This window comes from Antrostomus carolinensis, unplaced genomic scaffold (genome assembly GCF_000700745.2).
Source record: "Antrostomus carolinensis isolate BGI_N321 unplaced genomic scaffold, ASM70074v2 scaffold3971, whole genome shotgun sequence".
Classification (NCBI taxonomy): domain Eukaryota; kingdom Metazoa; phylum Chordata; class Aves; order Caprimulgiformes; family Caprimulgidae; genus Antrostomus; species Antrostomus carolinensis.
Window position 1 is genome coordinate 72,836 of NW_010294822.1, and position 11,408 is coordinate 84,243.

At 39.6% G+C, this 11,408-nt stretch overlaps 1 protein-coding gene across 1 annotated transcript in view; it reads left to right on the forward strand.

Annotated features, from left to right (window-relative positions):
- The first annotated feature begins 266 nt into the window (after window positions 1-266).
- Window positions 267-11,408, forward strand: part of ALCAM (activated leukocyte cell adhesion molecule) — a 36,521-nt gene continuing 25,379 nt past the window's right edge. Inside the window, exons 1-5 of the mRNA XM_010177763.1 lie at window positions 267-392; window positions 3,154-3,373; window positions 7,374-7,438; window positions 7,744-7,831; window positions 8,711-8,893. Of these exons, the coding sequence (XP_010176065.1) occupies window positions 339-392; window positions 3,154-3,373; window positions 7,374-7,438; window positions 7,744-7,831; window positions 8,711-8,893 (610 nt within the window). The 5' untranslated portion in view covers window positions 267-338. The remainder of the gene's footprint in view (window positions 393-3,153; window positions 3,374-7,373; window positions 7,439-7,743; window positions 7,832-8,710; window positions 8,894-11,408) is intronic.

Here is an 11,408-nt window from a genome sequence, read left to right on the forward strand (position 1 = left end):
TTTATAGTGTATGTGTTGAGCAGTGCAATCCTGTTTGAAAACCCACTTGGCTCCCACTGACTGCAGGAGGAAACATGGGTCTGAAAAGATCATAATGTTTAAATAAATGAATTTGGTGTCAGGAATCCTGCTTTGTTAGAGGTTTGGGAATAAACCCTACATGCTGGGAAATACCCATTTACAAAGGACATGGCTCTGTTTTTGTAATAGCTGTGAACCAAACATGAGCTAGCGTGTGGGAATTCAAGAAAATGCTTAAAATTGTTTCCTCTCTTTCTGTTTCTCCTCTAGCTCTGGGATTGTACACAGTAAATGCAGTATATGGAGATACTATTACTATGCCTTGTCGTCTAGAAGTACCAGATGGTCTTATGTTTGGAAAATGGAAATATGTAAGTATAGCTTATCTTTATATTCGTTAGAGCTGGTGTAAGAAGATGTGTACTTTTTGTGTGTGAGATTACAAAACTCCAACCGATAGCATTTCTGCCTCAGATATAAAGACATTCATTCCTGTGTTTGTAAGACTGCAAGATTCCAATCTGCATAATTTCTGCCAAGCATGGATTGGAGGTTTGGGGAATTAATCTCATTGTTCAAAGAAATAATTATTCAGGAGGTCTCTGCCAACCTGTATTAGAGATCTGGCATGTTACCCAGTGGTGTCTCGCTCGCTTGACAGAGCCATCGTTGTACATTTGAATACTTTTGAAATTAGCTGCCTGAAGCAGGGCATGCTTCATCCCTGGGAAAACGTTATCACTGGGCCTGGTTGATCCAAAAGTCACTCAATATGGTTTCATGCTTCAGTGTGTTTAATTCACAGTGAAGAAGAGAACAGACTTGACCTTAGTAGAGTTGCTGGGTGGTTTTTACTCACCAGGCGTGTGGAGAACAGAGGCAAAAATGTCAATGCTCTCCTGGTTGTCTCAGTCAGCCTGCAGTAGGAACACCACAGGATGTACTTCTCCTATATGCTATCGGTATCAAGGGCCACAAGGAGAATAAGCATATCAAAGTCAAATGAAACCTGGAAGCATACGTGGAAGGAACTGCCAGGATACCAAAACCCTTCGGCTTCTCCAACTGACATTGGGACAACTGGTTTTCCTGCCTCTGTAAAGTTCATGTAAATCTCCTCTGGTGCTCAAACCAAAATGTCACCAGCAGTAACAGGTGATGTTTTCTGTGACAGTGGATTTAAAATTACATAGTTCTCTCTTTCTCTTTTTAAGTGGCATCCGTCTGCCTATTTGACACAGACAAATATGCCACTGGGGGTCTTTCATAATCTTCCCGGCTCCTTCCCTCAGACCTGGAAGTTTGCAGCTTTTGCAGACCTCGTTGACTCAAGAGTTGCTGCTCCACAAACATGTTTTGGGAAATGAAGTCAGAAGTCTGTGGAGGACATTACGCTAAAAGGGACAGCGAAACTGTTTCACATAAGCAGTCAGAAGATGCAGGGCCTACATTTTGCAATGTGCTTTTTAGTCTGCTGACTTTTCTTGGAAGGAAATCCATCTGTATGAAGATAGAAGGCTATTTTGAGAAAAAGAAATGCATTATCTCTTTCCAGTGCATTTGGGTTGCTTATCTCGGACAAGTACCAAGCAACAAATGGAGATGTTATAGTTTCTTCTAAATGGAAAGGGACAAGAAACCTAATGTGAAGAAAAGCCTGTACAATTGCTATGAAATGTTGACACATCCCACACAACCAAGTGAAAGTGATACCCATTGTCCCAGGGCAGATCCCAGCATGGCAACACTTATTTTTAGCAGGGAGAGGGCTGGCTTAGTTTTTTTTTTGGTTGGATGATTATTTCATTGGAAGAAGGAGGGACTCCATTTACTCTGCCTTGGGAGTAGCAATTCTGGTTGCTGGTGGGAGTCTGGGGGCACTGAGAGACTTGCACTGTGGCAGGAACTGGTGTTGCTCCCTTAGTTTCTACCTGTGCCTGCTCATGCCCTGGCTGTAGGTTTACGGAGTTAAGAGCTTCTTTGTGCTTGACCACCAACTTTGTGTGTACTGAGTCAAGGCAATGCTTTTTCCTGTGTGACAGACATCTAGAGTAATCCGAGAGTTAAAAGTGGGAGAGGGGAAAAAAAACTATGAGTGAATTTAAACTTCACGTTAGCAGTTGCGTCCTGCTCCCTGCCTGGCTCTGACACCACTCATCTCTTGTCACAGCATCGTCATGCTTTTGTGAGCTCTGCAGTCAAGCTGAGGTATTGTGCTGGGAACACTACTCACATCAGTGCCGCAAGGTGCAAGGGATAAAAGGGAATGAAAACTTCTTCCAGCCCCTAGCACAATACTGAACATAAAGCTGGAGTCAGCCTTTCACCTCACTTTATTTAAAGGCAGACAGTGTCTGTCCCTGCTCTGTGTGTGTGTGTAGGGAGGGGGGAATGAAATCCTGCAGAACTCAGCCTGTAACTTTGTCTCTCATAAAAATAAATTTTTGATGCAGTAGGTTTGTGCAAGGCTGTCAACTCTGTATTCCTTCTTAAAATGGCAACTGCATATAGATTAATATAAGGAGGATGTCTAGAAAATGATATTTTGCAGATTATCCTGAGATACATAAATAACAATATTTGATGCTACGTATATTCCCATGCCACAAGCTCTCACGTCCTTTAAAAACACAGAGGAAAAAAAAAAAGCTAAAACCTAATTTAGAATAAAATAGGCAGTTATGCCTGATTAAATCCTGCATTTGGAATGAAGTCTGAATATCCCAGACAAACAATATGAATATGTAAAACAATCATGAAAAAAAGGAAAATGAAGCTTTTGAGCCTAGCTCACAAATGCTTCTGTTTCAAATACTTTTTCATACAGACAGAGGCAGGTGGTGCCAGAACCACCAGCTTTCATCAGAGAAAGCCCTATGCTGTGCTGAGATTGAGCCAAAGGATTGAAATTATTTCTGCTGACGGTATTCTCAACGTGTACCACAGCAGTCTTAAACTAGCTCTCATATTACACTGAATTTCTTGTTTGTATTGCAGAAGTTAATCAAGAAAAAAAAAAATCTGATGTAGTTTTCATATTTTTTAAATTATGGGTTTGTACCAATTGCAGATCTTCAGGAACTTCTAAATGAGTGTTTATGCAAAATAGAGGTGTTTATCCTTTTATTATAGGAAATGCCAAATGGATCTCCAGTATTTATTGCCTTCAGATCGTCAACAAAAAAAAATGTACAGTATGATGACGTACCAGACTACAAAGACAGGTTGAGTCTTTCAGAAAACTATACATTATCCATCAAGAATGCAAGAATCAGTGATGAAAAGAGATTTGTATGTATGCTAGTTACAGAAGATGATGTTTCTGAAGAGCCAACGATAGTCAAAGTCTTCAGTAAGTAAATCTAGTTGTTATTACTGTTAACATTCATCAGCATCTGAATCATAAATTACGGAAACTTTTGTTTAAGGGAAAGATTAAAGCCAAGAAAGTAAGTTTGGCTGAGTAAATTACTAAGACTAGCAAATTTCTGCAGCTTTCAAAAATGTAATCTACTGGTGGCATTTACGTAACAGGACTGCCTGCGCTTGCAGTTTATTCATGATAAGTGCTGGCTCAAAGAGAATTTTAGGCTTTGATAATGACTCACTTATGTGATGTCATTTGGCCTTGGAAATGAAAAATGTAAAATTAGCACTGATTATTTTCCATTTGTTCTTTGAGCGAATTTTTCTGCAGGAGGGAAGCATTAACTGTGTGCGGTCTGCAGGATTAGATCAGTGGAGAGGTTTAAACCAGCTCCAAGGAGCTAGTATGCAACAGTATGAACTATGAGTGAGCAAGCAAGAGGCTAAAAAATGAGTTGTTAGCCCCAAATGCTGGTTTTGTCCCCTGCTGAGCTGTCCAGAGGAAGATCAGTCTGCAGTTCTGTTTTAGAGCACAGCAAAGTTTCTGAGTGTTCGATATCGCTACAAACTGATGGCAAGGCTGATCAGCAGGGCGAAACCCTGAGTGCTCTGAGGTGCAGTCCGGCTCTGCACAAGAGCATGGACAAACCTGGCCTCTTCCTGGTGCTGGTCCAGAGCAGACATGTAATCCTTCAAACCCTGACTCGGCTTGCGGAGGTGTCCTTTACTTCTTTTTAGGGGCACAGGTCTGCTGAGGCTAAGGTTAGCGTTTGTAAACGCTGCCCTGTGACTGCAGTGGATATCTTGCTCAGCTGCCTCTTTTTATATGGCTTTTTTAGGCTTTCGTTGCTCTTCAGGTGTAGATTGACACAGTCAAAGTAAGTTTCTGTTGTGAGAATGCATTGCTTGCAGGGATGGGCAATTTCAAACAGATCACACTTTGCTTGAAAAACATGAATTCCTGTTTGGGAAGGGCACCTTTACTCCTCTCAGGGAGAAGGTGTCAGGGAGTCATTGGTGGTGTCTAGGCAGAAGTTTGTCAGTGGCATAAATGAGTTTGAAGCTAGATTTGGAGTCAACAGTAATTCCTTTCCCTCGTTTCACTTGCAATTTGACTGCAGGAACAATCAAATTAATGACAACAGGGAGGAGCGTGCTCAGAGCACGCATAGTAAACTCGGCGCTTCAGAGGAAATGATAAAGAATTATCATGTTTACTTGTTGCACAGCAGTAAATATTTAGATGAGACAGTGGTATATGGTGGAATGAAATGCTAACTGCTTGAATTACTGTGTACTGTACTAAATATTAACACAATGCTAACTCGGCCGTGGAGCACAGCTTGTATGTTTTATTGTGTGCATTAATACTAATAGAGAAAGCTGCTCTTTACTGAGGAAGATGAGAATAGAGGATGTCACACATGTAGTATGGCCGACTTAGCACTGCAAGAAAAAATTACCTTTGCAGTTTTTCATTTTGAGTTCACAACTTTATTTAGGGTACTTTTAACATTTATTTGCATTCAACTTCCTTGAGTTTGGTTGTTGGGGTTTCATTTTTTGTTAGTGATTGCTTGTTCTAATTAGAAAAGAGTTAAGAATAGCCTGCAAGCTTCATTTGTTTAAGCAGTGGAGTTTCTAACTCCTTGAATCACAGATACTGAGCTAGGCTGCAGCACTGCAAACCCTCATCAACCAAAAGTCTTGTGTACCTGAAACTCAGCTGTATCCCAGAAGTTGTGACTAAAGCTGGGTTTCACCGGAGCTTGTCACGTCCTCAGCTGTGCTACCTGATTAACTCAGAACAGCTCAAATGGCTCATTGCACAGGTACCACCTGCTAGTCTCATTCACTGGACTACTCAAACAAGCTCTACCAGCTTTCCAGATGGATTCTGTCAGCATCTTTTTTTCTGGAGTTAAATGGCCAATTTCCAAAGCAGAGCAACCCAGCGGACATGAGCTGCTGTATGGCTGCTTGGCTTTTGCAGGCACTGAGCTCTTTTCCTTGCTATTATAGGGCCTATATAGAGTCACAAAGTACTCAGGCAAGCCCTTAAGCCGAGAGATAAGCAGTGTGCTGAAGTTGCAAACCCACCAAAGTGGGCTCTGTTCCTGCCAAGTTTAAAATTTCATCTCACTGCAGATGCTGAGCTAGTAAATGCCAAGTAAGTCTTTTTTATCTTGGTGCATGTGCTGTGGTGATCTGGCAGCAGGCATTTCCTTTCAGAGGCTGCTCTGAGAGAGCAGGTGGTGACCTCTCAACCGGAGCACCTCCTTGGTTACCAGAGCATCCAAAATAGGGAGAGCCACCCAAGGCCCATGGAGCAGGAGGTGCTCTGCTTCCCTCGGTATGAGCATCGTGGGGAGATCCAAAGCACAGAGTAGGTCTTCTCAAACAGTCCTGGGGGAGATGAGAGATGAAATTAAGCAAAGGCGAGGTGGGGGAAGGTGGTGTGGTTTGTGGTTTGATCAGCTGGTGGCTGTGACAGGCAGCTGACTGTGCCAGTTCTGGGACCCAAAAATCTGAACAGGAAGGCCTGTTAATGGTTTTGTAAAACCTCATTTGCTTCAATTGACATGAAAATGTTTTGTCTTTGACAGGTTCTTACAGAAAATAGGTTAACCTTTTTCCTTTAAAACTAACGACAGAGAAATAAACACACACATAATAGTCTTCATTAGCCCTTTGAAGAAATGTTGTTTGATGGATTTGGTGTCTAGCTTTCTTTTGTTTGTTTTTGGTTTTTGCCACAAGAAAAGTTGTTTGAAAATGTCAAATGAATAGCTGATATTATTGCCTTTCATCTGCCTTTTGAGCTGTTCTTATTCTATCCTGGTGTAGTCTTTGAAGCGTAGGATGTGCCTTTGTGTGCACACAAACACACGCGCACACACAGAGCCAATGGATTATTGTGGAAACCTGTAGGCTTGCTATCTTTGCGACAGCACTTCAGCAACTTTATCAGTGTGTGGAGATTTTGGCAAGCTGGTGTGAAGTTCACTTTGGGCTGGGATTACTGACATACATACATTATTTCATAGGGAGCTTGATTTGGGATAAAGGTTCTGTAAGTTGGCATGGTTAAGGATGTTTCAGTCTGTGAAAGTATATAATGTGTATGCTTATGTAAGCAGTATAGCTAGGGTGTAGAGGCTTTCTTTGACTGTATAAACATTATTTTCTTTCCCCTCACTGTACCCCTCTTCTTTTAAAATTGTGGGGAAAACTGTCTCTTTTGGAGATAAAAATTTGCATTCCAGGCTTCAGGCCAAACTGTTTTAACAGGCAAGTTATATAGTCTCTAGAAAGTATTTTTTTATGATGGAAACACTGATAGATCCTCCACTTTGGCAAGCTAAGAGGTCCATCTACCATAATAAAAGTAAATAAGAAGACATACTGGCACTGAAGAAAAAGTTTATTTTTTTTTAAGACAGTCATAGCTAACTCGGAATCAGTTAAAGTAATTACACTTATCTCTGTCATCTTAATTTCTTAAATGTAACAATCCCAGTTAGGAAAAATAAACATTATAAGAATGATTAGATTGATTTTGTTCCTTTATAATGTGACAGCTCAGCTACAGTAATATCCACAGCCAAGTTGCTTTTCTGTTGCTGTAGTTTCTGTACCACTGGTTCCTTCTCCAGCAGGTGTATCATATAAATCAGATAGATCAGGTTCTTTCCTCCCAGGTGCTGAACTAGTCTGCCTGTTTAAAATATATATTGTCAGAATGCATGGAATTCATTATGGAAGGTATGACAAATTTTAAGGTTTTTCCTTTTCAATCCATTTGCTAATATTGAGGTAGAAGTATCTCACTTTTTCTTCTTTTAATGGCAAAGTGTCAGCAAGACTGCAGCAGGCCAGATTGTTCTATTTAATCTCAAAGTCCATGTATCTTTCAGTAACTTTTTGTTTTTCAAACAGCTATTTGTGCTGCCTTCACTAGTACTTTTATCCTATTTATGTTTTAGAACAACCCTCTCAACCGGAAATCTTACATCAAGCAGACTTCTTAGAAACAGAGAAGCTACAAACGGTAAGAGCAGCGTTTTCCCTCAAAGTTATATACCTGATGGCTGCCTGAAGTCCCTTAACAGTCAGGATGGAGAGAGGTGATGTGATGGGCCATCCTGTTCTTAGACCCAGCACCAAACCCTCTTCTAAATTATACCTAAGCCTCACTGATGGGGTTTGTCCTATTTTAAAAATAAATAAAAATAAAAAGGCTCGGGCTAAACATTTGAACTTTCTAGAAATTTTTACCCAAAGCGGCATAAGTGAAAAGAGAATTATATTAAAACATAGTGGAGAAAAACCAACTAATCCCTATCTGTTTTGCAGCTTGGGGAGTGTGTTGCAAGAGATAGTTATCCTGAAGGCAATGTTACATGGTACAGAAACGGGAGAGTTTTGCAGCCTGTGGAAGAAGGTACGTTTCAGTAATGGCCAATGTCCCTGAACCCACAGAGAGGTGCATGGTTGAAGAACTGTGTTTATAAGAGTTGTTCTACTTTAGTCTAATGCATATTCCTTTGAGGAAAACTACTTATATGGAAAGATGAAACTGGAGGGAAACTTCTAGGCCTTTCAGAGCACCCAAGCTGTGCCATATAATCTCTCTCTCTCAGCACCAGCTTTAAAACCACATCATGGGGAGGAGGGTTGCCTTTGTTACTGCTATTGCAAAGCTCTTCTTGAGCCTATGCAGTCAGTAGAAACCTACTACTAACTTAAGTTAGTATCTAATTACCAGCTTCTTACAAGGTGTTAACAGTCTCAATTTCACATCTCTCCAAGATTGTGGTTTGGACAATGTGTTTAGATCATTGTCTCCTTATACAGGTATTTATTTTACAGGATATTTAGGAAGAACATTTCCCCCTCCCCCTTTCAACTTTTATTTTTGACAGGCTAATCAGACCACAATATTTTACCTTCCATAAAATAGAGAAGGCTTACAAAATGAAGTTATAAATGTGATCTTAAAAAATATTTTTGCCAGCACTTTTGAAGCCTTCTTTCTGTCTTACAAATTAAGCTGAGATTTGTATTGAAAACCCACCAATTTGGAATTAGTATTTTGGTTTGATTTGATTTAAACTATGTAGTATGTTAGGATTATGTTGTTGATAAAATGATCCTGGTATACGCCAGTGGCTATACTAGAGGAAAACTGTGCAGTCTTTTGTGTAATTTGTCATGTTGCTTGTATGTTTGCAGCCTGATAACTAATACAGCAGGCAACAAAATGTAGGAAAAAAGTTGCAAATTCTGTCTGTGTGACACTGAAACAGTATTTCCTTTTCAGTTGTGGTCATAAATTTGCAAAAGTTTGTGAACAGATCAACTGGACTCTTCACCATGACATCATCTCTTCAGTACATGCCAACAAAGGATGATGCAAATGCCAAGTTTTCTTGTGTTGTAACATACTATGGACCATCTGGCCAGAAAACAATGCAGTCTGAACCAGTTGTCTTCGATGTTCACTGTAAGTTATTAAAAAGCATCTATTGCTGTATAAAGTCTGCCTTAGGGGGAAAAAACAAAATCAGAACAGTTTACAAAATTAGAGACATTGCTGCATAGCTGTCAAGATGGTTTCTTCAAAGCTGATTTGAAGCAAGAAGGTCCAAGTACACTGTCTGTGTAATTTTTACTTATGTTCAGATTTACCCAAGATTTCTTTCTTTTTAACAGTAGAATACTGAATATCAAGATTGCACTGTGAAGAGGAAAAAAAGTCACAGTGAAATGGGTTTTTCAGAACTTTAACAGAAGTTGGAGTGGTTGATTAGAGTGACTCTCTGTGCCCCCTGAAATATGCAATAAATACACAATACAGTCTTTAGTACGCTCAACTGTTGTTCATTTTTGCAAAGTCCACACCAAACAGCTAATGCTGGCAGACTACCTTGCACAAAAGGCACTAGCTTCTTTACAGCTGTAAGATGCTGATTTTTACATATAAAATGTATTATTTGAATATTGGTAAGACTTTTAAGTAGAGAATTTGTGTAAATAATTACTTCCAGCTGGCCTAAGTCCTAAAGCAACTTTTTTCCTGTTACTGACCAATATGGAAATTGTAATTCTCCTTCAAGTAAACAAAACAGACAGTTGACAAGGACAGGTCAGGGGCTGGTAGCAGTTAGAGAGGTGGGAAGAGGCATTTCAAAGTCTTATAAAACGACACTTCTGAAGGACTGTAGAAAGCAACAGGTCATAGCAGAATGAATAGGAGATAATGCAAGATGTCCAGTCAAGTATTAATTACCTTTCTGCACACTTCAGGTAATACCTCAGCTTATAAAAGAAGTCTTTGTTTTGGAAATGATGGGATATATGTATACAGTCCAGACATCTACTAGGGTCTTAGTATACATTGTGTAACAACACTGTAATCCAGTTGAATACAAAGAAAATTAGTAAGGCACTGGATTTCTCCAGCAAGCATGTGTGCTCCATTACCTTGAAAATGAAAGTCATAGGCTTGAAGTGGCAGGGTATGTTCTACCTGGATGATTAGTTGCTTCTCCTTCCCAGGTAAAGTTTGTTGAGAGACAGAGTAGGGGATCAGTTTTTACCTCACTCAAATCAAATGAAACCTTGGAGCAGTTGCTCCCTGTTTTCACCTGGAGAAGCTAGAGTAAATTAAGGCCTTCTTTTCACCAACTGTTCCTCCAGAATGACAACCAGCAGCACTAATGGAGAAGAAAATCTCTGAGACAGTAACCATTATCCTTGGAAATAACATAAAAATTTCAAGCTTGCAGACACCTATCCTGTCACTTTAAAGCTTGGAGGGGTTTTTTAGTTTTTGGTTTTGCTTTAAAGTTGAGTACCAAATTTCACTGGGTTGTTTTCTGTCATCTGTGGAGCCTCATGACCATGAATAATCCCTGCTGTGTGTGGCAGATGTTCATAGGGAAGAAGGGTAATGACCAGAAAGCACTTGTTGCTGTTACTTGCCAAGAGATGCTTTGCTGTCCTCATTTCCCCATCACTTTCATGCATTAGGTTACTTGCCCTGTTGAGGATGAGGCTCTTGCAGATTTCTGTGATGCATTTGTCTATGTGCACTTGCAATTAAGGACTACCCAATGTGAAGGAAATCTTTAGCACTCCATATTAGAAGATTTCATGTTTGTTAGACTAGCTCTTTTAATCCTGGTGTAGTAACACGCAATTTAATTAAGATAGTTCTTCCTCCAGAGATGGGCAGTATCATTTTTCTGCTACTTAGCCAACAGTGGGAGGTGGCAGACACAGACTCCAGTACCAAAGAGGCCTCAAGTATGGACTTTGGCTTTAGAGTATGGGGTCACATAATTTCATTTCTGAGTATTTTCATTTGCTGTAACTTCAGTTCCTTACTCTGCTCAAATGCATGTCCAAATGAATTTGTGAAACTCTTTATTAATAGACATCCAAAGCTTCAACAGATGGATTTCTTCACTGAGGTTAGTTAATGATAACGATGATGTGTCTGATTAGTTTTTGTTTTTTTAATTCAGTTCAGTGATCCCAATTAGTTTCTTTCTCCAATACATGTGATTTTTTTAATGAGTCAAATGTAATGTAGGTGAAAAAAAAATGGCAGACTCCAACTCTAAGAAATGGAAGTCTGTCATTCAGCCTTTTTTTTCCAATTGAATGTAAAAACTATTGTGTTTTGCATCTCTGAAGCAAGTAGAAAAAAATCATAAAAACGACCTGACATTTATTCTGATATCTAGTGAGATTCCTTGCAATTTACCAATTAATCATAAAAAAATGGGGAGAGCAAGCTTAAAATTATGACTACACAGATTTATTTAATTTTTTTAAGATATAGCTCTTCAATCAGGATCTAAGAAATATTTTACTGTTTGGATTTTGTTTGTTTGGTGTGTTTTTTTTTTAGCTTTGGGTTAGTGTAATCTCTAGTACTTAAGTGTTTAATAGCTAGTTGACACACTGGAAGCAGGTAGCCACTGTAACCTAGTATGAGAAGAGTGAATTGG